Here is a 27,942-nt window from a genome sequence, read left to right on the forward strand (position 1 = left end):
GAAACTTAGGCACAATGGTATCTGATTAAGATATGTCGCATCTTAATATTTTCCTGTACAAGCAGAGCATGTCAGAACAGATGTAGGACAAGACTTCAAAGTAGAAGTTGGTAGAATCTATGAGAGGTTCATGCTGGCAATAATGGCTGCCCCTCCAGTCCTCATTTGTATCTGATCATGTTAAATCTATTTCATACTAATGATTTTAATGAATTTGCATTCTCATTTTGATCCATAGTCTCAGTAAACGCAGTTTATTATGCTTTATCTGAGTGCTCTGGGGATTCTGATCCATCTCCATGTATAATTTTGCAACTGTGTATCATAGAAATAAAACGTGTCATCAAAGTAAAACTTTTTGGGTGGTAGCACTTTAAAACTGTTAAATCTTATGGCACTCACCATTCGAGTATAAACTTCCCTTCCTTGTATATTTGATCTTTTGCATATGCTTTCTCCTGAAATAGCGGACAAGTTATGATGTGTGCACCAACTGATGAACCTATATCCATAATAAAAAAGACTTACATATTTCCAACCCAGGAGCTGATGACAGCAGTTACAGTAGATATCAGCAACAGTATGTAAACCAGTAAGCATTAGTTTATCCTCTAAAATACCTACTGACACATTAACACTGCATTACAAGAGAGAAAGTAGTTAGCATCTACCATGGTTGCAGTTGCTCTATTGTCAGATAACAAGTATAAAGATGCATTACTCCAATTTGAAATCCTAGTCCACAAGCACAAGTTATCACAGAACTGAGACAAAAGACTGAAAGGGAGAGATGATATAATGGCCAAGAATATCATTCTTCTGAAGGAGAACATTTTGCCATGCATGACAGTACATTAGAAAAAGAAAAAGCGAGCGTCAAACGATTGGAAATAAATAGTCTTGAAAACAATAACAATATTTATAGAGAGGGAAGGGGGGGGGGAGCTGCCACCATATGTATTTCAGTTTGCCAACAACTAGACACAGAAAAACATAGTTTTAAAACCCAATGACTGGTGGCTCGACTCAGCATGGGTTGACTCATGACTGGCGAAGTCAACTATGTGACTTAGTGGAGTCATGATGACTTTATACTTCTATAAAAGCATATGTATATAATGTGTTTGTATATATTGTATAACTAATTGTTACATATAATGTGTATTATAATATAATAATATATATATTATATTAATAGTTATGCAAATATATCATTATATGTAATATGCATAATATGCACATATATACATAAAAAATACATCATATATGTATGACTCAGCTGAGTTATTCTACAACTCCGCTGAGTTTTGCTCAGTTCCAGGTCATTCAATAATTTGACCTGGTGAATGGCTGAGTCACCGAGTTGACTCGGGAAGTTTTTAAACATTGAGAAAACTACATCTAAGTGACATGGCGACATGCAATCAAATATTTGCATGTTCCTTTCTGTCCATAGAAGAAAGTTCAACTGTGCATGAGGCCTAAAGAACAAGTATCTCAAGAGGGTCATCTTGATGTTCCATGGCCACTCCAAAGAAGTAAGTTGTAAATAAAGTCCAACATATTGCATGATAAGCGGATTCAGGTATTCTTTCACAGTGAAAAAATCTAGGAATCTTAGCACATATCAAATAACTGCCAAGTTTTTTAGTATTGCAGAACTGCCAAAGCAAAGAGAATTTTCCAAGCAGGAACTTCACGTTGTGCAAAAAGGACACTCATGAATTCAATTTAAACTGATCCTCGACAATTTTCACCTTCGTAAAGTTTCAGACATCAGAAAGGCCTCTTTTTTCCTGGTTTGTTGGTTAATCTATGCATATAAAATTGAAGCTTCTCTTTTATAACCTCTATGATCGCAGCTCTAGAGGCCTAACCAGGTTTTTAATTACTCTAGAATGACCTTATCTAGTTAATATGACCAGCACTAGTTTTTCAAGTCAAGCATGACAGGAAGCAAGAGACAGATGGTAGATTTTCATGTCAAGCATGACATAAAAAAGCGATCACCCCAACCCATTACAACAATAAAGAAGTAAAGTAAACGACTCAAACATGACATTAATGGAGATCACCAAACCCATTACAACAATAATACAGTAAATATCAGTCACTTTGAACACCCTGTGGGTTTATACGTCCAAGAAAATTCCAAATCATTTCAGGTCTTTCATGTGGAAGACGAAGCTGGACACAGCCTCTTCAGATTCGTCTAGCAATCCTGCAGCTTTTTACCAAGTTGCAAAGCTTATTTTTGTTAAAATACTGTGTATATATTCATACCAGACTGATATTGATGCAGAGCAAGCCCAGATCCAACAACACGTAGGGTTCATATCGGGTCCAGACCCGAGACCCAAAATCCAGCCAAAACTCTTTAAATAAGCTGCCTAGGGTTTCGTGAAAAAAAAAACAGATTGGAATTTACGCAGCCTCTCTTTTCTTTTGTTGGTTCCCTGTAGTTTTCTTTTTTTTGAGCAGCCTTTGTCATTCTTTTTTCTGTTTTCTTTCTTACTTTTCTGTCAGGCCATTATTTCTTTTTGTCATTTCTTCTTTTATGTCCTATTGTTTATTATTTCTTTTCAGTTTCACGTCAGTCTTTGCAGTCTTTTTTCACTTTGCTTTCTGGTATTCCAGCCGCAAGTTTCAGTCTTACTTATTACTTGTCCTGTCATATTCATTGTAGCCTTACCGATTTCATAATACATAGTGCTCGGATCGATTGATCTGATTTTCTGATTTCACGTTTCCTGTGAATACTCGTGGCTGCTTGACTGGCTGTGCGTTGGAAGACTAACAGCACATCAACCCCTCGCTGCGTTGGATCGTGCCCCTACTTGCTGCACCCAAGTGCATCCCAGAACCCGATCTCCCACTAGAGTCGTGATTCTCACCCTCTGCACCGGGGTGCCTCGCTGGAGTCCGATCTCTTCACTGCAGCACGTCGACACCCATTAACTTGGGTTGTGTGCTAATCGAGTAGCATCAACGTCAGCCCCATTAGTGTATCAGCGTCGACCCCTTTGCTGCACCGAAAGCGCGTCAGGTACCCATTACGTGAAGGTCGACCTTAGATTTCCCGCTGCATCAAATGGTATCAGAGCTCAACCCCTCCTCCTTCGTCAACGACATAACGCAAGGGGCGAGGAACGGTCCTACGAACGAAAAGACACGAGAGAAGATCATGAAGCGGATGCTCGACATGGTGACGGAGATGCAATAAGATATGCTACGCCTAGAGAAGGAGGTAGCCGGTCTGTCGAAGGGCATGGATGGGGTCGAAGCACGGTTGGGTGCATTTGAATCCAAGGTGGATGTGCACGCAGTGCCATTGAATCAGTTAGGCACGCACGCGATCCACCATGTTGATACTACCGTCGTCGATCCAGCACCGGTGACGCTCCAGCAAACATCGCGACGAGAAGCTGTTGAAGAAACTCTGCATAGGGATGCAGGTTGCGACAGTTCTCCCCCTCCAACCCGAATCAGCAACGACCCGCGTGAACCCTCTCATCGCGGAAGCAGTCCAGCCGGTGCACCGTCAGCCCATCCGTGCCACCACCTCGCCCTTGGGCCCTACAGTAGCTGATGTTAATGGAGGTGGGAGGACAGACATTGTGGTTCCAACAGTATCAGGGACCATCTTTATTCTTAGGGGAAAAGATGGGTCTCAAGTTCGTACGTTTCCTTATCATACTCATGGCAGAGTTATGAATCAGGTTCTTTTACTTGATCTTAATGCTGCTATTGGTGAAACCTCAGACAACATGGTTCTGGCAAATAATGTTGATGGTGAAGATGACCTTGACCTTGTCATTACAATCATGAACGACAATGTCTTTTGCTTTTCCACTTCAGCTCCCCATTGTCCTTTGAAGGCTTGGGCTTCCATCAATCAGGGGAGGAATAATATCTCCTCACGATATAATCATGAAGGAATTTACATGAAGTCATCATCACAAATTTTCCAGGATGAGGAAGGCAGCAACTTCTGGGTTGAGATGGTCATTGGTACACTTGCAGAGTCATGAGCAGATCATAATTTTAAATGGAAGCGCATATCTTCAGTGTGTCTGATCTATATGCTTACTTTTGGAAAGATCAATCGTCGGTGCCGACTTCTTCCCAACCCGAGGAGAATGATGCAGAGCAGGCCCAGATCCAACAACACGTAGGGTTCATATCGGGTCCAGACCCAAGACCCAAAATCCAGCCAAAATTCTTTAAATAAGTTGCCTAGGGTTTCGTGAAAAAAAAACAAATTGGAATTTACGCAACCTCTCTTTTCTTTTGTTGGTTCCCTGTAGTTTTCTTTTTTTTTAGCAGCCTTTGTCATTCTTTTTTCTGTTTTCTTTATTACTTTTCTGTCAGGCCATTATTTCTTTTTGTAATTGCTTCTTTTATGTCCTATTGTTTATTATTTCTTTTCAGTTTCACGTCAGTCTTTGCAGTCTTTCTTCACTTTGCTTTCTGGTATTCCAGCCGCAAGTTTCAGTCTTACTTATTACCTATCCTGTCATATTCATTGTAGCCTTACCGATTTCATAATACATAGTGCTCGGATCAATTGATCTGATTTTCTGATTTCACGTTTCCTGTGAAGACTCGTGGCTGCTTGACTGGTTGTGCGTTGGAAGACTAACAACACGTCAACCCCTCGCTGCGTTGGATCGTGCCCCTACTTGCTGCACCCAGGTGCATCCCAGAACCCGATCTCCCACTAGAGTCGTGATTCTCACACTCTGCACCGGGGTGCCTCGTTGGAGTCCGATCTCCTCACTGCAACACGTCGGCACCCATTAACTTGGGTTGTGTGCTAATCGAGTAGCATCAACGTCAGCCCCATTAGTGTATCAGCGTCGACCCCTTTGCTGCACCGAAAGCGCGTCAGGTACCCATTACGTGAAGGTCAACCTTAGATTTCCCGCTGCATCAGATATACATATATTTATAAATATACGTATATCAGGGGTATTTTTATCATTTCATAAAATGTATTTTAGTACAGTCTATTAGGGACTGAAAAGTCTTTTTTATTTTTATTTTTTGTTTATTTTATGTATAGTCAATATGACTGTTGGAAGACAATCCAACTAGTCGTTGGACTGCCCCCAACGACTGTTGGACCGCCCCCAATGACTGTTGGACTGCCTCCCTTAAAGCATGTGTTCATGTAATAATCCGAGTAAAAAAAATCGTTGGATCTGGGCCGGATCTGGACCCGGATCCGACCCGGATGATAAGTCGGTTGCGTGCTTTTAAAAGCACACAGCGACGAAGGGGGGAGGTTCTCGAAACCTCCTTCCCCCTCTCGTCTCTCGGTCTCTCTCCCCCAACCGACTCCCTCTCTCTGCGTTGCAGAGCATTGCCACCGACGCCCCCCTCCTTCCGACGAGCACCTTCTGGCAGCCCCCAGGTACGCCTCTCTCTCTCTCTCTCTCTCTCTCTCTCTCTCTCTCTCATTTCTCCGTTACGCAGAGAGGGGAGGGCCGAACCACCTCCCTGCTACCCTAGGTTGCAGGGGAGAGGCAAAGCCTCCTCTATGCGACCCTCTTTTAGCGGGGGAGGGGGCAGAGCCCCTCCCTGTGTCCTGCAGGGTAAGGGAGGGGCCGATTCCCCTCCTGGTGCCCTTTTGGCTGCAGAGGAGGGGCCAAGCCCCTCCTCCCTGCTTTCTGTTATGGCAGGGGAGGGTTGAGCCCTCCCTGCTGCCTCTTTTGGTCAAGGGAGGGGTCGAGCCCCCTCCCTGCACCATCGTCTTCTTCTTCTCTCCTCCTTTTCAGTCAGCAGGCTGACAGGGGGCCGCCCCCTGCTGCCTGTTGTTGATCGACTCGCAGGGGTTCCCAGCCCCTGCCCCTCACTCTCTCTCTCTCTCTTACCTTTGGCTGGTAGGGGTTGTGGCCCCTACCTATCGTCTTTTGGCAGCCCCTGTCGCCTGAAACTTTTGGATCGGCAGGGGCTAAAGCCCTTGCCTGTTGTTTCTGGTGGGTCGACAAGGGTTGGAGCCCTGCCTGTCCTTTGTCGACAGGGGCGACACCCCCTGTCGCCTGCATCTGTTCTTCGACAGTAAGGGTCATTGGACCCTGCCTCACATTTCTTCAAGGTTGGCGGAGATCGTTGTGTAATGAGATATTGCGGAAATATAAAGAGTGCATACAAGCACATACAACAATGAAAAAGAGACAATATCACAAGTCCACGAAGGGACAATACAAGCACAAGCCTTTAAGAAGGCAACAATATACAAAGCCTCTTATTGAAAAGAGAGAGAAGCTCTCAAGGATGAAAAATATACAAGGGGATCACCCCTATTTATACAAAAGGAAGAGGAGAGAGGAGGAGGCAAAAAGCCTCAAAAGGGGAGCCAAAAAGGGGGCTCCCATGGAGTCGTTGGGAGCCCCCAACGGTCACATTTGTGACCGTTGGGGGCTCCAACGACTCTATGTTGGAGCCCCTTTTTGATATTTAAAAAATACAAAAAATAAAAGGAAAAAAATAAAAAAGAAAAATGCATTTAAATGAAAACTGAAAATAGTTGTTTTCTAAAACAACTATTGTGAAATTACAAAACTACCCCTATCGGGTATTTTGTAATATACAGAATATATATATATATATATATATATATATATATATATATATATATATATATATATATATATATATATATATATATATATATTAGATACATTTTAACACCCCCCCTCAAACTTTACGGGGAGATGACGGAAAGTTTGCCAAGAAGAAACATGAAGCGAGGAGCCGGAAGAGCTTTAGTGAAGAAGTCCGCCAACTGATATTCTGAAGTGACATACGGAAGAGAAATAGTTCCTCGCAAGAATTCGTCACGGAGATAGTGGCAATCCATTTCGATATGTTTTGTACGCTCATGAAAAGTATGATTGCTCGCAATATAGATGGCACTCTTATTGTCGCAACAAAGCTTTGAGGCTTCGGTGATATCAACTCCCATGTCTTTAAGCAAACTGCGAAGCCATACAAGTTCCATTGTCGTGGTTGCCATAGCCCTGTATTCAGCTTCAGTGGATGATAGTGAAACTTTCTGTTGCTTCTTGCATCGCCAGGCAATCAAAGAGTCTCCTAGAAAAACACAAAAACCAGTACTTGAGACTCGATCATTGGGATTACCTCCCCGATCAGCATCAGTATAAGCAAGAAGATTCAAGGAAGAAGAGGAGGATAGAAATAGCCCTTTATTGATGGTATTCCGAATGTAGCGGATGATTCGGAGAACAGCACTCATATGCACAGTTGTAGGAGCATGCTGAAATTGGCTAACAGAGTGAACCGCATGAGTGATATCTGGTCTGGTGATAGTTAAATAGGTAAGAGACCCAATGAGTTGTCTGTAAGGTGTAGGATCTTCCAGAAGAACCCCATCTTCCAACCGCAGTTTGGCATTAATAACCTCGGAAGTCTCTACTTTCTTTTCATCGGAAATCCCAGACTTAGAACATATATCTGCAGCAAGCTTCATCTGTGACAAAATATATCCTCTAGGAGAATATGCAACTTCAATTCCAAGAAAATATCTAAGAAAACCTAAGTCAGACATATCAAAATTACTTTTTTAACATATTTTTAACATTAATAATACTATTTTGATCATTCCCAGTGATAATCATATCATCAACATAAAGCAACAAAATTACGATACTAGAACCTGCATGTTTGACAAAAAGAGCAGTGTCAGTATAACAAGAGTGAAATCCTAACTTTATCATGATATCACTGAAACGATCATACCAAGCCTTAGGAGCTTGTTTAAGGCCATATAATGCCTTTAAAAGCCGAAGAGTTTGACCTTGCTTAAGATTTATTCCGGGTGGCGGATCCATATAAACTTCTTCACTTAAACTTCCATTTAAAAAAGCATTTTTTACATCAAGTTGATAAATGGGCCATTTTTTGGTTGATACAACAGCTATTAAAGTCCTAACACTGGTCATTCGAGCTACAGGAACGAATGTTTCTTCGTAATCAATGCCATATTCTTGGGAGTATCCCTTAGCAACTAATCTAGCTTTATATCGTTCTAAAGAACCATCGCTTTTAGTTTTAACTTTGAAGACCCAGCGACAACCAATAGGTTTTTTGTGTGAGGGTAGATTAACTATTTCCCAAGTATTGGCCTTTTTTAGCGCATTAAGTTCAACCTGCATTGCTTCAACCCAATGAGGTATAGATTTAGCTTGATTATAATGTGCCGGTTCAAAATAAGAGTGTAAGGTTATTAAACATGCCCGATAGTTGGGAGTTAAGGAATCATAGGATACAAACCTATTTGGAGGTATTGATATTCTAGAAGAATGCCTAACTTGTGGTTCCTCAGTGGATTCAGAAATTTGAGAGTATTTTTCGAGGGCACTAATAGGATTTTCTTGATTTCTTCTTGAGTAAACATTTATATTGGTATCGCTATCATGAGCATTTATATTAGAATCACTATCATTTGAGGGTGTTATGTCAAGAGGGGATACCTCACGAGAATCATCAATGTTTTCAAGAAAATCTTCTTGTATGTCATCAATAAGATCATATAAGAATATATAGTCAATTTCATTTGTTTCTTCTAGTTTAATAAAACCGTTTTCTTCTTCTAGAAATGTTACATCTTTTGAAATATATAATTTATCATTCTTAAAATCATAACATCTATACCCTTTTTTATTTTCACCATATCCTAGAAATACACATTCAATTGCTTTTGGAGATAACTTATCCCTTTTGTGTGATAGGACAAAACATTTGCAACCAAAAATACGAAGACGATTGAAATCGGGTGAAAATTTAAAGAGTTTTTCATATGGAGAAGCATTTTTTAACTTAGAAGAGGGCATTCTATTGATTAAATAGATTGAGGTTAAGACGGCTTCGGCCCAAAACTTCTTTGGAATATTCTTAGAAATAAGTAATGTTCTAGCGGTTTCAATAATATGCCTATGTTTTCTTTCCGCTAGGTCATTTTGTTGGGGAGTCCTAGGACATGACTTTTGATGGCAAATGCCATTTTGGGTTAAATAGTTTTGGAATTCGTGAGATAAGTATTCGCCACCGGAATCGGATCTTAAAATAGATATGTTACTTTGAAATTGATTTTGAACCTTTTTATGAAAATCTTTAAAGAAAGTAAATACTTCTGATTTATGACTAAGGAAATAAATCCAAACATACCGAGTAAAATCATCAATAAACGTGACATAATATGAATAACCCCCTTTAGACATAACCGGAGAAGGCCCCCAAACATCCGAATGCACCAATTCAAAAGGCCTTGATGAAAGAAAAGTTCTAGTTGGAAATGGAATAGACTTCATTTTTCCAAAAATGCAATCTTTGCAATTAATTTCTTTTTCCTTACAAAATTTGTTTCCAAAAGGAAAGAGATACATTTTGGAATAACTTGGATGACCAAGTCTTTTATGCCAAGTTGCCATATTTTTTTCTTGGACATAAGAACAAAAAAAGTTTGTAGGGAGATCAAGATGGTCCATATAATATAGGTTTCCCTTTCTATGGCCTTGCCCAATCCGCTTCCCGGACCGAAGATCCTGCACAAAGCAACCATTAGATGAGAAAGATATTTCACATCCATGGTCGGCAATTTGAGAAACTGAAAATAGGTTTAAATTTAGTTTAGGAACAACTCTTACTTTTGGAACACAAAAATTTTGTGAATCTTTAAAAGAACCAATACTTGAAAATTTTAAAAACGTTCCATCGGCCGTAGAGACACAAGAGTCCTTTGAATTGGTGCAAACATCAACAAGTGCATTTTCATGAGGGGTCATATGAAAAGAAGCTCCGGAGTCAAGGATCCAAGAATACGTACCGGGTGAAGATGATGAAGCAATAGCCGCACCCGATGTGGAGGAAGAAACTTTTAGCATTTGTTGGAGAGCCATAGATATTTATCCAAGAGTTTCTTTGATGTTATTGTTCTTGCCTTCATCTTCTTTGGTGGTGGTTTCCTCAAGAGAAGCCACTTTAGGCTTGAAGGTTCCAATAAGCTTAGGACAAGCGGGTCTAATGTGACCCGGCTCATTGCAATAATGACAAACAATCATTTTTCTTCCTCCATTGTAGTTTCCTTGTTTCCCAAAATGAGGAGGCTTATAGGTTCTAACATTATTACCCGGTTTGGATACGGCAAGGACTTCATCAACATGCTTACTCATGCCAACCCTTGTCTCCTCTTGAGTGATTTCGGCAATAGCATCCTCAATAGGAGGAAAAATAGATCTATGGAGAAGTGAAGATCTCACTTGCTCAAATTCGGGACGTAGCCCAAAAAGAAATTGAAACAACCGCTCTTGTTCCATTTGTTTTTGCCTTAAATCAATGTCTTCCATAGAAACCCATTTTGGCTCCAAGAGAGCCAATTCATCCCATAGTGGGTTTAAAGCACTATAATAGTCTTGAATGCTAGAATCACCTTGCTTGGTGGTTCTAATCTTTTCTTGCAAGAAGTATGCTCTTGCAAGATCCTTTTGGGTATACATACCCTTCATAAAGGACCAAGCCTCATTGGCTCTACGGAATTTAGCTATATTAGCACATACCTTAAGCTCCACGTTATTCATAAACCACGCAAGGATTTTTGCGTGATTGCTTTCCCAATCTTCCACTTCCTTTTGATGACTTTCAATGGCCTTGAGGCGAGCATCTCTTTCAAGAGCCTTTTCTTGACCTTCTTCAATCTTCGTGAGCATAAGCTTAGGTTCCGGAACAGAACCCATGACAAAACCCCAAAGCTTCTTCCCTTTGAGATTATTTTCCATTGCCGATGCCCACATCATATAATTCTTTCCATTGAGCTTGAAAGAAAGGTCAATTTTTGTCTCCATGATGTTGCCAAGAAGTGAGAAGATATCTATTGGATATGAAATAACACGAACCACACCTTTCCTTCAAGAATCGAGTGGCTCTGATACCATGTAATGAGATATTGCGGAAATATAAAGAGTGCATACAAGCACATACAACAATGAAAAAGAGACAATATCACAAGTCCACGAAGGGACAATACAAGCACAGGCCTTTAAGAAGGCAACAATATACAAAGCCTCTTATTGAAAAGAGAGAGAAGCTCTCAAGAATGAAAAATATACAAGGGGATCACCCCTATTTATACAAAAGGAAGAGGAGAGAGGAGGAGGCAAAAAGCCTCAAAAGGAGAGCCAAAAAGGGGGCTCCCATGGAGTCGTTGGGAGCCCCCAACGATCACATTTGTGATCGTTGGGGGCTCCAACGACTCTATGTTGGACCCCTTTTTGATATTTAAAAAATACAAAAAATAAAAGGAAAAAAATAAAAAAGAAAAATGCATTTAAATGAAAACATAAAATAGTTGTTTTCTAAAACAACTATTGTGAAATTACAAAACTACCCCTATCGGGTATTTTGTAATATACAGAATATATATATATATATATATATATATATATATATATATATATATATATATTAGATACATTTTAACACGTTGCCCCCTGCACCTTGTTTGTTTTCCGGTAGGGGGTTTCGCCCCTCTGCCTTGATCTTGCTGCCTATGTTGCTCTTCTGCATTCTACAGGGAGTTGAGCTCCCTGCCTACCCTCGTATCGGAGTCCAGTACTGATGCAGGTCTTACCGAACCCACTTCTCAATTGGATTTTGGCATGCTAACCTTTTTAGCATCACAGGTTGAACGGTGGATCTTGCTCGCCCTTCATGGCTTGAGCTTATGCTTACCTACGCCGCTGACATACGAGGACCGTCACCCTTCAAGGTAGGGGAAGATTGCACAAAAGACTTGGACAATTGAATTGAGTTAAATTAACTAAAAAGGATAATTAAATAAATATATATGCATATATATCATATATATTTATATGAGTACGCATTTAACTTAAGGACGCAGTTTCGCGATCCTTGTCCTTTACTTTGTCGTCGCGCATCGCGCAAAGGATTTTGCGTTGTACTTTTCCTTACCATCTTTACTTTGTCGTCACGCTTTGAGCCTAGGCTCTTGCTTTTGCATATGTGTTGTTACTGCTTTGCTTTTACAGATGACGTGCAGGTTTTCGCTCTTTGCGTATGCCTTAAAGGCATCCTCATGAAGGATGCAAGGGGCATTCACCACTCTCCCTCTTGCGACAAGAGTTCAGTCGGGAGCGAGAGATACATCATCGTCTAAGGAGAGAGATACCTCGCAAGGATCCTGGCTCTTCGAGTACGCAGTTCCTGCATAGTAGACTTGAGATTTAGGGAGCTGCGCAAAAGCATCAAAGACTGCCCCAAATCGAAGCATTTGGAAGGATGTGATTGGCTGGTTTTGTTCGCCTTTTCGGCATATCTCGGGTGATCCCGAATTGGGGGTTCGAGCGAACTTCTTAGCGGGTGTTCTGTTGAGAAACCCACATCCCGTCTATTGAGGCCGATATCGAGTCATGCGAGGCATGCAGATACCCCGATAGCAGATGAGATTCTAGAAAATCGCATGCATAATGTTGGCACAAGGTACTGTTGTTTCAAAAGATAAACATTATATCTTTGTGAAACACTCTGGTTGAGGCTTCTATTGAGGACCTATACCCCCTTCATCCTAGAGTACTTGTAGTCGTGCACGACACATCTAGTACTGCGATGATCGGATGAGACGGTCGTGCGACCCCGAACAGTGCTAAATGCACAATACTGTAATCACATAAATGGCCTCACATTCGCTTTCACAGGCAAGATACTCTAGTGGTTTAAAGACCACAACATAGAATTGGTCATTAGTTAAGCAACCCCTAACGTACCTATTCGTTTCTGGTTGACTGTCAAGGGAGAGGACAAAGCGGTACAAAACTCTAATGGACAGGTTGTTAACAACCACCCAACGGGCAGATGATCTGGCCTCTCCAGTCATTGGAGTTAGGGGAAAGGGGCTACAATAGTTAGTTCAACACTTTGGATGCATCCGTGGCACTGCTTATCAGCCTCTGGGGAATCCTCTCTCGGCTAAAGTCGTCCCCTTTGAAGCTGACTCAACTAGCTATTCGGGTTATTGAAAATACATAGAATAACAGACGCCCGAACTAGTCTCAGTTGTTTCTACGTTTTGCCTGCGCGTACCCACAGGCCAGTAATATCGAAACATAAAGTCTGTTCACACTGGTTGCTTGCTTGCTCGGTAGTTCAGTATGCGACTCGTTGAGCTGTACCCGCCTGTCGAGGCGTTACTTTAGTTTGTTAAACTGCTTACACAGTTCTTTGTTAAGTAACATTTAGCTTCTCATACTAGTTAAATGCTTATAATAATAGCATTATGCCAGTTGCTACATACTAGCATGTGACTTGCTTTATCCTTTGGTCGAACTGGTTGGTGCTTATTGTAACGTAACACTTGTTGGCTTGCATCTCTTATGATTGATGTGATTGCATACAACTCGAAATCTATGAACTGGTGGCAAGTAGGATTGATGTGGCCGTTTGTCTTATAAGCTGCTTATATGTTGTGATATAACTGTTGTCGTATGATTGCTTATGAATGGCTTGTGATGCAATGGTTTATGCCTTACGATTAATTTAATTACTTGCTGATGGACTGAGCCATTTGATGGTAATGGTATGTCTTACGAGCATTGTCATGAGTGCTTGTCTTATTCAGTTGTTTTGTTTGACTGTCGGATAGAGTTAGTTACTCTTCGCCTATAGAATCAACCGGATTACCATATCTGCGTGTTCTCATGTGTCGTTTATGCATGCTTTGAGGTCCTATTTGAGGATTGTAATGTTCCTTGTGGCAATAATACGATGTGTAGGATTTTATGCTTCTGTATGATGTGATTGTTATGTCACGTGATAAGAATGTTAGAAGTATGCGATAATATGTTCATGGTTCATGGAACCTTATTGGAGGAATGTGTGATCGTGTGTTTTGTTTTACTATGTGAAGTGATACGATGCATATTGCTGATATACATGTTTGTGCCCATATTGTGGCTGCTGACCCAAGAGCGGTCAATTGTTCGGAGCAGTCGACTGTATTGATGCATGTATCACTGAGTAGGGTGTCTGTTGAGGACCTGATCTCCAAAGGATTATCTGCGAGGGCGCGTATGATCAAGATCAGGTAACCGGCTAGAGTGGTAGATTCTCTATGAGGATGTACATTGTCCACGAGTGGGTAGCCGCAAAGACGGTGAACTCCTGTGAGGAAGTGTATGGTCTAAGACCAGGTATACCATCTAAGACGGAATTCCTTGTGAGGTTGTACATTTCCCAGATCGGGTAATCCGGCTAGAGCGGTAGAATCTCTATGAGGATGTACACTCTCCACGAACGAGTAGCCGCAAAGTCGGTGAACTCCTGTGAGGAAGTGTATGGTCCAAGACCAGGTATACCCTTTAGGGCGGTAATTCCCTATCAGGTCGTACATCTCCCGGACCGAGCGATCCGACGTGGATCTTGTGTTTTTGCTTACCATAAAAAGTTATGGTGAGCTGCGATGATCTTCTGAGATTGTTTGAGATAGTCATCTATGAAATTATAGTTTTGGCTTTCTGTTTTAGCATGATTACATGCAGGACTCAAATGTGAGAATCAGATCGTTAGCGATTTGAGATAGTGATCATGTTTTGGACCTTCTACGGAAGGGTGGGCTTTTCTAAGAAAGTATGACGCCTTAGTGAGTCATAACAAGTGACAGTTGGCCGCATAAGGCCTTGAGAGATGGGAATAAATAAAGGTTGTTCAGGACAAAGCGTTTGTTAGAAGTAGTGAGGGCGATAAACGATGACCATGATTGGATGCAGAAACCCCGTTCTAGAAACGAGAACAAGCTAGTTGCGTGGTGGTTCACAGCCTACGATCAATTGAATCATATATTGCGCTTGTCAGTTGCACTGCTTACTTGCTTTGAATTGCTTACTTGCTTTGATCTGCTTACTCGCTTGCACTACTTACGCGTTTGCACTGCTTACTCGCTTGCACTACTTACGCATTTGCACTACTTACCCGTTTGCATTGCTTACCTTGTTGTACTGCTTACATGTTTAACTGCATATCTGCTTTAAACTGCTCAACATACTGAATTAAATGTACTTAAATCAGTTTCTTGTAGTCTCTCTTGCGCACCTACTAGTTTTTCGCGAAACTAACTCATTCTATGGGTACAGGTGATGATTAGGTACACTACGGGCGATGGCGCGATTGCAAGATGACTTCAAGACTTCTTCTTCCTGCTCTTAGCTCACGTCTTGGACGCTTTGGGTTTGTAATGGATTTTCCTTAGGATACCCTAATTTTGTGAGTTTTGGTTCTTTTAGCTAACGTGCCCAAAGTTGTCAGCTTGCCTTCTGATTTAACAAAAGAAAAATCTTTCGCTGATTTCATAAACAAACTCTGAAGGAAAGAGATATTTCTAGTCTCTTGCCTGTTTTTCTGAAAAGGTTCGCAAGTTTGAAATTTGGAGCGTTACAGTTCATGTATTGTAATGCTTTTATATAACATTTGGTGAAGTATTAATACAACATATTTTATGTTATGCTCTTGTGAGCTTTATGCTTTTGTGATATTATGGATTTCACATTTTTGTGTATCTCTTTTATGAGATTGTTATCACTTCATTGGAGACCATATTATATTTGTGCACTTGTGTAGCCCTTTGTTGGGATTGTATTTGTGCATTCTTGTTTCGTTACATGGTATCAAAGCAAGGCTCTTGAAGTGAAAGATATATTGGGATTATCCGTCTTGTGGTGGTGCTCTTCAACCTTTAGCTCTCATCCAAACCGTCAACACAAGAATTCTTTATTATGGCAGAAAGAGATTTCGCCTTTGTCATCTCCTACAAGCTCAACGAAAACAATTATTTGATGTGGGCAACCGCTATCGAGAATTACATCAAAGGTAAAAAGCTATGGGGTTTTCTTAGTGGAACCACTAATAAACCCCAACTCAAATTGACAAAAGAAGAAGAAGATCAAGTCAAAGCTTTATTCGAAGAAAAAAAAGAGAAAGCTTTGCAAGAATATCAAAACGAGTTAGAAGATTGGGAAGCTAGCAATACTCAAATTCTTCCATGGTTCATGAATAACATAAAGTTCAAAATCTCCACTAACATTATCAAATTTAAAAGGGCATGTGATGTATGAATTTTCCAAAAGAGCACCCTTCATCCAAAAAGATATGGCTAGGCTATATTATCTTCAAGACAATGTACGTAATACCAAACAAGGAGATAAAAGTGTAAGAGATTTTTATGGTATTTTATCTGCTATTTGGGATGAACTAACCACGTTAGAACCAAAATGAGAAGGTTCAGTTATTGAAATGAGAAGATCTCAAGTAGAAAGAGAATATATTTTCTTTTCTTTATGGCCTCCGACCGAAATTTGAGCAAATTAGGTCCTTCTTGCTTCATGAGACTTCGACTCCTATAAGTGAGTCCCTTTCTCAAATTTGCCAAGAGGAAACAAAACTTGGAAGGCACAAGTCTAATGATGAGGTTATTGCCATATCAAGAACCGAAAATTTTGTAAAAACATATAAACCCCCTCACTTTGAAAGAAAATTCAATAGAGAAAGACATAATGAGGGAGGATACAAAGGTAAAATCATTTGTCATCGTTATAAGGAACCAGAGCATATAAGACCGAATTGTCCCAAGTTCAAGAAAGTGACCGCCATAAGTGAAGAACCACAATAATCAAAGAATGAGGCAACTTCAATGATTTGACAATTGCCCAAATAGCAGAGGCTGTCTCACAAATTCTTAAAGTCACTTCTTCTATATCCGGCGCCACCATCTTCTTCTCTTCTTCTTCGGATAAGTCTTCATGGATTTTGGATTCGGGAGCCTCTTTTCACATGACTCATAATGAGTCTCTATTATCTGATTGCACTAATTCATACTTTCCATGTGTATCAACCGTCGATTGTACTTCTTTAAAAGTCAAAAGTATAGAAAACCTTACCAATATTTCAAAAAACTTCTTTGTTCCAAATGTGAGGGTTATTCCAAAATTAGACTTAATTTTTTTTTTCGGTTTATCAAATTTCCGATTATGGGTGTAAAGTATTCTTCTCATCTAAAGCTTGTTGGGTGCATGATCTCCAGTCAGGGAAGCTAATTGGACAATGCCATAGAAAAGAAGATCTTTACTATATGGATTCCTTATGTTTACCCAAAAACTCTTTTTGTAATTATGTTAAAGACATTAATTTAGATCTTTGACACAAAAGATTAGAATACCCAAGTATATCCAAATTATCTCATTTTTCATTTTTGAAAAAACGTTGTAAAGATAAAGATTTTGTATATGAAGATTGTATACTTGAAAAAATGCAAATGATGCCTTTTGGATCTAGAACCTCTTTGACTAATGAAAATTTTGAATTAGTGCATTCAGATGTATGGAGTCCCACTCCCGTTATGTCAAAAGTTGGTTATTCATATTATGTTATATTCATAAATGATTTTAGTAGACATACTTGAATATACTTTCTTAAACTCAAATGCGAAGTTTTTTCGTGTTTCAAAAACTTTCATAATCTTGTTAAAAATCAATTTGAAACAAATATTAAAGTCTTTCGCTCAGACTCAGGGGGAGAGTTTCTTTCAAATGAATTTCAATTATATCTAAAAACTCATGGTATTATACATCAAAGATCTTGTGCTAGAACCCCCCAACAAAATGACATTTCTGAAAGAAAGCATCATCACATTATTAAAACTACTACGACCCTACTTATTTCAAAAGAAATTCCAAATTTTTTTTGGGCCGAAGCCACTTTCACCGCGGTATATCTAACAAATAGAATGTTTTCTCAAACGTTGGAAAACAATTCTCCTATTGAAAAACTTTTTAAAATTTCACCTGATTTGAAAAGACTAAGAGTATTTGGATGTAAATGTTTTGTACTTGAAAAATATAACAAACTCTCTCCTAAAGCTATAAAATGTATTTTTTCTTAGATATGCCAAAAATAAAAAAGGCTATCGATGTTATAATCAAATAAATGCTAAACTTTATCTCTCTATAAATGTTACTTTTCTTGAAAATAAAAATAGATTTGATTTTGAAAAACCTTAGGAAGAATCCGAGTATGCCTTCTTATTTGATTTGTTACCTAAATCAAATAATGAAATTGTTGATAACATTGATAATTTTGAGTCTATTAATGACTCAAGTGAAGAAAGAGAACCAACTCATAATCTCTTACAATACTCTAGACAAGATAATGGGGAGCATCCATGTGCTTTTGAAAGGTATAATCAATCAACAAATGTAGAAAAAACTAGTGTTAGAAGATTTGAACGAATACATAGGCCTCCAAATAGATTTGTCTCTTATGAATCCTTTTCTCCAAACTATAGGGCTTGTCTTCTAGCAATTCATTTATATTATGAACCATCTAAAAGAATGTGTTGAAGCTATGAAAATAGAATTAGATACATTATATAAGACCCATACTTGCAATTAAACATCTTCCCAAGGGAAAGAAGACAATAGGGTGTAGATGGGTCTTTAAAATCAAAACAAAAAGTAACGAGTTCCTAGAAAGATATAAAGCAAGATTAGTTGTAAAAATATACTCTCAAGAGTATGGAATAAACTGTGAGGAAACATTTGCCCCAGTAGTTCGCATGACCACAATTAGGGCTCTAGTTGTGGTAGCATCCATTAGAAAATGACTTATATATCAGTGAGATGTTAAGAATACTTTTTTAAATGGAAATATAAATAAAGAAGTATACATGAATCCTCCCCTTTGTTTGACTATTGAAAATGGTATAGTTATTCACCTTTAAAAAGCTTTATATGGGCTTAAACAAGCTCCTAAAGCATAGTATGATCGTTTTAGTGGTATTGTGTTGAACCTTAGATTTAAATCTTGTTACACTAATACTGCTCTTTTTGTAAGATCTACAAGTACCACACTTATCATTCTCCTTTTGTATGTTGATGATATGATCATCACTGGGAATGATCAGAAAGAAAATGAAGAAATTAAAATTATGCTTAAAATATCTTTTGATATGACTGACCTTGGGTTTTTGAGATACTTTTTAAGAATTCAAGTAGCATACTCGCCAAGAGGAAACATTTTGTCTCAAATCAAGTTTGCAGCTGATATTATTGCCCGTTTGGGAATCAGTGACACAAAATATGTTGATACTCCTTAAGTGATAAATACAAAAATGAGAGCTGAAGACAGAGTGTTATTAGATGATTCAACTCCTTATAGGCAACTTATCGGATCATTAATGTACCTGTCTATTACCAGGCCAAACATTGCGCATGCAGTACACATTGCAAGTCAGTTTCAACATGTACCCACATCAGTTCATATGAGTGTTGTATTAAGAATAGTTTGATACATCAAGAAAACTATATCTAAAGAACTTTTTTTATCATCTTCATCATCTTTAAATCTTATTGCTTATACTAATTTTGATTGAGGAGATCCCAATAACTGTCACTCAACTACAAGTTTTTACGTGTTTGTAGGTGATTCCCTCATTTCTTGGTGATGCAAAAAATAACAGAAAGTGTCATTATCTTTCACGGAAGCTGAGTATAGGGCGATGGCTACAACAACCACTGAGGTCGTGTGGATGAGATCACTACTTTCAGATATGGGTGTTGATGTTTCAGAACCTTCAAAACTATGTTGTGATAACAAAAGCGTCATATATATAACCAACAATCACATTTCATGAGAGGACAAAACATATTGAGATGAATTGTCACTATGTTCGAGAAAAATATTTGAAGGAAACGATTATTTTGTCATATGTTCAGTCCGAGTTTCAGATTGCCGACTTCTTTACCAAAGCTCTTCCTCTACCAAGATTCTTGTAACTTCTTAACAAACTTTCGATGATTTCACCGTAAGTTTGAGGGTGAGTGTTAAAACATAGTTACGTATATCAGGGGTATTTTTGTCATTTCATAAAATGTATTTTAGTACAGTCCATTAGGGACTGAATTAGCAGTGCAAAAATTCTACTTGAAAAGCTGACATGGGATTTCAAACTTTCAACTTTGTCAAGTACATCACATGTTAACACAGCACATTAGAAGGATTTCTGCTTTGATCCTTTTAACACTAAAGTGTATCTAAAGGCCGATAATTGTGCATATGGAACCTAAAAAGTATAAAGAAGAATGCTTCATTTTGGGATTAGGAATAGGAAGCAGAAGCCTACAAAAGCTACTAATTAGAGATTACCAAGAAATAGCCCCATTTTTCTGCAAAATAATGGCATCTTTATTAAAGTAAAAATTTCTAAGAACCTTTTTGTTACCTTAGTATTTCTTGATGAGAGGCAACTTTATCAGTCAAACCAATGGTACATAGAGGTGGGCAACGGACCAAGCTTGGTCCTATAAATTAGGCTCCAGCTTGGCCCAAAGGCTTCTGGCCTGGCTTGTCGGCCCGTATATGTGTGTGTGTGAATCTTTACATAAATATAAATATATATTATTTATAAGATATATTTATGTCTATATAATTATATTTATAACTATGTAAACCAGTGCATATTCGTATCACAATACGAGTGTATATTGCATGTGTACTAGGTGTATCGTATGATAGGTCCCTATATCGTACAATACAAAGTGCATCGTCTGATATACCCTTGGCATGATTTTAAAAGGCCCAAAAGATACTTTTTTGGTTTTGGGTTTTAAAGACCTCCTTAAGACCTATTTTTTCATTTGTGTAAAGGTCATTAGAGGAAAACCTACACACCCTAGGAGGCTTGAGAGCACTTTGGGGCTTGATTCTTACACAAGGGAGATAGGACTTTTGCAGTTTTCTCGTGTAAGAGTGCATTTTCACAAGGTTGTAAGTATTGTATCGTTACCTGTATCAGTCAGGCCCAAAGTTAGATACGTATCATAGCGTATAGTAAAAAATACTAATTTTTTAATAAAAATTTTCCAAAATTCAAAAAAAATCAAGAAAATCATAAAAAATTAGCGAAAATTCTATAAAATTATAACACATGAAATAATGATGAATTACACAAAATACAATCATAAAATCACATATGCAGAATTTATATCTCTATGAGCTGCACAAGACATCATCAAACATTGATTAATATAGATAATATTGCATGCATATTCAACAAATGCGGATTGTACACCAATTGACTTGGGGATGTGTTTGAAAGTAATAATAAAGTGTAACTTTTGTGGTTTTGTAATGTATGAAGGATTGTACAGATTTAAATGCCATGTTGTGGGGCATAGCGATTCCACTGTGAAATTATGAGATATGGAGAAAAAAGAAGTTAACAAAAGAGTTGCAACAGAAAGTATTTAAAATATTTCATCATGTTAATGCATAAATTCCTCTAACAAGCAAAGTTGCATTACCTCGTAAACAAGGGAAAGAAAAGAAACAATTACCATGCATACAAGTGGATATCAAAGAATCTTCCTAACTAGAATAACAAAATAACAGCAACACATGGCCAATACAAGAATAAGAGATTGCCAAAACTTTATTAGCGAGCAAGAAATAAACAAAAAGAAATCCTGACGTCAACATCCAGTTACATCTAACCTGAAAAAAGGGTAAACATCAATGTCAATAAAAAAACAGAAGCTATAGGTGTGAGAACTTTTGTATAGAAATTGAAATGATATTGTTCCTACTAGATGGATGAAGAATCTGTTTGCCAAGAATATAAATGAGAACAAGAAATACTGATTTACAAAAAGATCTTACACAGAATTGAATAGGTACGCTTTCCCACTTCGGCTTTGAAAACCCTAACAAAGGAAATACAAAGTACAATAAGAACAAGTATTCAATCCACACATTGCAAGAATCAGCAAAGAAAAATGTCTGAGAAACATAGTGGTAACAGCTAAGATCCATGCTTCAGTTACTAAAATAGAAAAATAAAGCTTCATATGACCAGGAAGACTTAGTACATAACTTTAATCAGCAACACGTTTCCACAATCCATGATACCTGGACACCCATCATACCATGTTCACCAGGGTTGTGGGTGGCTATGTGCCTAGTGAACCTAAGAGAGAGAGAGAGAGAGAGAGAGAGAGAGATTAAACTATATTATATGGATAAAAAATTGGAAGTTATATACTCTTATGCTACATCCAGTTTATGACTTACAGCTTTAAAGTTGTATGGTCAAACACACACTCATAAACGTGTTCTCCTGTCAAGCATTTTAAACCTCCACACGACATTTCATTCTGGTGTATCAATCAAAGTTGTCAGTCGAGAAAGCGGGAGCGAGACACTTCTAAAATTTTAGGAGGCGGGAAGCTGTTAAAATGTAACATATATAATATATATAACAATATAATAATAATATTATTATTTTTATTTATTTTTATTTATTTTTATTTATTTTTATTTTTATTTTTCTTTTTGTATTTTTTATTTTTATCAAGTTTGTTTAGAACTAGATACTATATCCTAGTCAAGTCCCAACTAGGACTTGACTAAGGATATAGTCGTTGGACCTAGTCCTCCAACGGCCAACGACTCTTAAGGAGAGCTCTAAAAGAACTCTCCTTCATCACTCTTTCACTTGTATAAATAGGAGTGTTCCCCTCCATTGTATTCAATGTTTTTTAAGCATATCTTGTGAGGAATAAAGATTTATTATTTTTATTGTGTTCTTCCATTTATACCCTTTTATGGGTTGTGTTTAAGGTGTCTCTAATAGACACTCTTTGAGAGATTCACGTGCTTTTGTGGAAGACCACCATTTCATTACAGAAGCGTGAAACAACTTAGAAGCGATCAGGGAATCGTCTCGAAAGCGAGAAGAGAAGCAACATAGGAATCGAACCAGAAACGAAGAGAGAAGTGACCTAAGATTCGAGTGGGAAGCGAAAGGCAAGCAAATAGGAATTGAGCTATCCCGATATTGGGTTAAAAAAATTATTAAAAGCTAAAACTATCTAAAACCTCCCACAAAAAGGAGCAGAAAGTGAATGGGAAGCGAGTGAAAAGCGAGTGGGAAGTGAGCTTCCCAATTAAAATGGTTGCTTCCCCACGTGTTTCGGAAGCACCGCATTTCATGCTTCCCCATGTTCTATAGTGTTTCCGGTAACCTTGGTCTCAACTTCAAGCCACCATATCCATGAATGGGCAACATAGGAAGAACATGTAACAAATTTCTTATAAGAAAACTTAAGCTCTGCTTGGGATCTGGTAGCAGGGGTGGGAGTCTATGCATTTGGTAAAAGCATAACTACTTTGGTGGTGGATGTTTGGAAATGGCAGCTGAGATGGGAGTTTATGCATTTAGAAAAGGAAGTGAGACGCTCTCCCCTTTGTATTTGCACCAAATCCAGGATTTGGCAGCTGCAACTTTTCCAAATGCATAAACTTCGTCCAACTGCCAGTTTCTAAATAGAACCTTACTGGTGGGAGTGTAGTGAAGCTTGGTGAGCACAAAAATACCGGTGGATGATTGTTTTAAATATTTGGGATCTATCATTCAAAAGTATGGAGAAATTGATGGAGAGGTAAATCATAGGATAAAGGTTTGGTGGATGAAATAGAAAAGTGCAACTGGAGTGGTTGAAGGGAAAATTTTATAGGACGACTATTAGACCCGCTTTACTATATGGTACAGAATGTTGGGCTGCCAAGAGACATCATATTCAAAAAATGAGTGTAGCTGAGATGCGTATGCTTAGATGGATGTGTGGAAATACAATAAAAGATAAGATTCGGAACAAGGAGATACGTAAGAAGGTAGGCGTTGCACCCATTGAAAATAAGATGAGAGAGAATCGTTTACGGTGGTTTGGACATATTCGGCAAAGGCCTAATGATGCTCCAGTTAGAAGGATAGAGAAATGAGAAAAATATATTAGTTAAAAGAGGTCAGAGTAGGCCTAGGAAGACATGGATGGAGATGATAGAAAAGGATATGAATGCTTTGAACCTCACTAAGGACATGGCATTGGATAGAAATGATTGGAGGAGAAGGATTCATGTGGAAGACCCAGAATGATTTTCTTTTTTGGTTCACATCGCCGACCCCAATTGTTTTGGGATGAAGGCGTAGTTGTTGTTGGTGGTGGTGGTGTTTTTAATCCTACATTGTGGTTGGAGCAGTGTTTTAAAGGACATTTATATAGGCATTAAAGAGTTATATTTAACTCATATTTGCCACTATTGGCATCATGAATTTACTGTATTTATGTGTAAGCTCAAACATTTTGTCAAAAAACTCTAGGGGTGTGTTTGAATGCCTCAGCTAGGGAGATGCTTTGATTCAGGGGATGCGTCGACTGCTGGGTCACTTCTGTGTTGAATGCCAGGAACTCGGTTCCCAAGTCGTGCACGGTGCAGAAAACAAACAAATAGCGACCACCGTAACACAGTTGTATAATTTTTATTCCAATGAACTTTCGAATAAACAATAAACTGAATAGTAATGGGTAGAAAGTAAGTAACGACATTACTAGAATCTGAAAATCAAAATGAAGAAAACATTGACATTAGAAAAGACAAGGAAAAGTGCTCAAAAAGAAAGGCTGCTGCATTTTCAATATTCTCTCCCTCCGTAAAACCCTAGGAGAGGGTTTTAAATATTCAACTGGCGGATCCGGGTCTCGGGTCCAGTCATGGACCCGAGACGAGATCCAGGTCTTCTTCTTGATGGATCTGGATCCGGGTCACAGGTCTTGGGGTAGGGTCTGGGTCCATCCTGCCCTGCATCATGCTTGGACGAGAGATCCAAGGATCTCGCCCTCTCTCCCTTTATTTCAGGGATGCCAAATCCCTAAAACAAAGGTATTCGAGACCCATATTTTAAATGGCTTGGATCTTGGCATGGAACACATCAACGAGCCCCATGCCAGCTCAAATCCTCATATATGAGATTCAAGCTATGTCGCACAGACTCTTCTAGCAGGGCACCGCACCTGCACCCAGGCGGGTGCGACACTTGGACACCGCTTCCTTTATGTTAGGTAAAGTCAACCACACTGAGGTCCATTTCTATCCAAAAGTAGATTCAATTAACCCTAATCAAGTCTATTTTTATCTATATTGTATATATAAATACATAAATGCACACAAATCCACATAGTGTTAACTTAAAACTGTTAAAAATTATATATATATATGTATCCTCTCCGCACCCAAGTTTTTTTAAAGTGCCGCATCGCAGCATCTGCACCCGTACCCGCACCCACACCCACACCCACACCCACACCTATGTGACATAGGATTCAAGGCATTCAAACACGCAGGTAAGTCACCACTAACTTTGATTTTCTAGCTATGTCACATGGGTGCGAGTGCGACACGGGTGCGGCGCAATTTCAAAAATTTTAGATACGGGGACTCGGCTATATATATGTATATATATTTTTAAAAAAAGTGCACAGTTTGTGATTGTGCACACAGTCTGGCTATATATATATATTAAAAATATATATAAAATCAATTTTTTAGTTTTTTGACCTAAAAATGGACAAAAATAGACTCTATCAAAGTTGACCGAGTCCAAAATGTGGATGGACTCGGCCCCAGTGCGTTGACCGAGTTCGACACTTGGTTGACTGTGTCTGCCCCGTGTCCGGGCGTGTCGACGCGGGTGCGTCGACCCCCTAGCCGAGTCCGTGTGACATAGTTTTCTAGCAACCTAGCGACCGTTTTGCATACACAAATATGTCCTAAGAAGTAACTTTTGAAACCACATATGAAAAGAAATAATAACAAATTGAAAAGAAAACTACTTTTGCAGTACACAAAAAAAAAAGTAAAAGAATCCCAACTTTGGTGATGACAAAAAATGCCTTCTAACCTAAGATTATAGATTGGAAATAGAGGAGACAATGCGGTTTCCATTAACAAAATTTCCAATTACCTGACAAAGCAGCCATTTTCTTTTAAATACTAATCACTTAAATATATCAAAGACAACTTGTGTTGGCCTCACAAAACATCTCTTGCAAAAGTCTCCTCATGGACCAACATCCAGTTTAATAGTCTCTTATAGCTAATTTATTATTGTCTTTCAATTTAAGGCAACCCTGACAGCCCTTAACACCTTCCAATAATGCTATCAGAAAATCAACAGCAGCTCCTGGTTCAATTTGATATACTGAAATGAAGAAAAGAACTTTCCATTCAAATGAAAAACAGATGAGCCTTAGTCTGCCTGGCTTCCAATAAAGTAGCGACTTTGTAAATTCACCAGGCCTTTTTAAGATGATATGACATGACCTTCCAAGGTCAGCTACACATTTCCATGTTTGAATCTTAAACATAAATCCCTTAAAATGAAAGAACCAGTAATGTATATATGTCCTTCCTACAGTTACTAGAAGCTTCTTAAATAGGTGGGAAGCACACTTCCTTGAAACTCGCTTTAGAAGCATGATACTCATTACTTTAGAAACTTAATAGGAATATTGATTCTCCCACACTTCTTCTATACTTTTCACATGCTCCCTTTATGCTTCCTATATGTTTCTCTCACACTTTTTTTCATGTTTTTTTATGTAGTTCCTCTCACGCTTCCCATGTACTTTTTCTAAATTGGTAATCATTATTTTTAGATTTTGACAAAAAATGAATTCTTATATAAAAAATCATGAAATTTAAGAATAGTTATTTTTATTTTAGTTTTATTCGCTTCCCGTTGAATTCACATACCACTTCCTTTTTAATTCCCATTTCACTTTCAAATAGGTTCCTCAGTTCTCACTTCTTATAAATTTTAAAATGCCTTGCTTCTCAATTCCACTTCCCATATTATTCTTTGCCCCTTCCTAGCCTGACAACCTTGGTCCTTCCATATTCTTTCCTCTTATCAAGTTTGCAATTCGGCATCATCTTTTATTCATATTAACAGAGCTTAGCAGGCAGCAATCTCAAACCGCAGCAATTTCAAGCCGTTGAGAAATATCCCATACAAAGCTTCAGTTTACATTCCAGATCAACAGGAGAAACTTATGTGGATGTAATAAATAAAACTAGTGGATTATTAGAAAAGATTTATAAATCCATCATTTCAGGTAATAAGCAACTGACTGTAGTATAACATGACAAAAGAGGTTCTTAAAATAGAAGGAAGAGAATGGATTATCTGTTATGCTCAGTTCCCTACCATTACAAGAAACCGATTATTCATTTCTTCAAAGAGCAACATCGACTTAATCTTCTACCCCTTCAAGTATCTAAATCTACAATAATTTCAGTTTAAAACAACGATTCAAAAGAGACTGCATATAAAACATTAAAAAGCGATCAAGAAATCTATCAAATACAACCATCAATTTCTCTAGTCTTTGCAGCATCAAATCCAATAACCAATTCTAACAAAGATAAAGAAAATTCTCATCAAAATTCACAAGATCTTGCCTGGAACAAAATCCATCCAACATTCAATATTATACAACACCACCATCACTTCCACCACTTAAAAATGACAAGAAATGGAAACCCACAAAGAATGCATTCCACATCAATCATCAGAATCGAAGATAACAATTACCAACAGAGAACAAAGAACAGAATCAGCACAAATACCGGAACCATGAATACGATAACACCCACCACTTAAAACCCAGAGAAAAACAGTGCCGAGAAACAATCATCTAAACCAACCAGCGAACCAGAAAAGGGAAAAAGAAAACATAGAAATCTGATAAGAGAGGAAAAGAATACCCTGGAAACAATGTCATCAAAGTGAGCAAGGTGGCATTGGCACGCTTTGCAGCAATAGAACTGCCCGGACAATTGACTCAGATACAATCTCCCCATCTCTTCCTCAATCCCCACAACCAACAAACCACAATGGCCCAAAACACCAATTTTCAAGCCAAAAAGATCCCCTAAAACCAAACGAAGGGGATCCTAAAGAACAAATGCCATTTCCGGATTCAAATCCCCAAGATGGAATGCAGAGAGAGAGAGAGAGAGAGA

The 27,942-nt window shown here is 38.5% G+C and overlaps 1 protein-coding gene across 1 annotated transcript; it reads right to left on the reverse strand.

Annotated features, from left to right (window-relative positions):
* Positions 1-48: 48 nt before the first annotated feature.
* Positions 49-27,942, reverse strand: LOC149839547 (protein yippee-like At5g53940). The gene is made up of 5 exons (XM_090002616.1): positions 27,685-27,942; positions 21,739-21,782; positions 529-637; positions 403-458; positions 49-315 (listed from the first exon to the last, which is right to left on the reverse strand). The coding sequence occupies exons 1-5, from the start codon at positions 27,778-27,780 to the stop codon at positions 258-260; spliced, it is 363 nt and encodes a 120-aa protein (XP_089858742.1). The 5' UTR covers positions 27,781-27,942; the 3' UTR covers positions 49-257.

Source organism: Nuphar pumila, chromosome 4, assembly GCF_984573655.1.
Source record: "Nuphar pumila chromosome 4, dmNupPumi1.hap1.1, whole genome shotgun sequence".
In the NCBI taxonomy this organism is placed as follows: Eukaryota; Viridiplantae; Streptophyta; class Magnoliopsida; order Nymphaeales; family Nymphaeaceae; genus Nuphar; species Nuphar pumila.

Bases quoted from the DNA above. Each gene is read 5' to 3' on its own strand.
- LOC149839547 (XM_090002616.1), bottom strand. From the start codon at position 27,780: ATGGGGAGATTGTATCTGAGTCAATTGTCCGGGCAGTTCTATTGCTGC. The intron at 459-528 runs GTAAGTCTTTTT...CCGCTATTTCAG, and splicing joins AGCTCCTGGGTTGGAAATAT to GAGAAAGCATATGCAAAAGA. The intron at 316-402 runs GTGAGTGCCATA...TATGATACACAG, and splicing joins GGGAAGTTTATACTCGAATG to TTGCAAAATTATACATGGAG.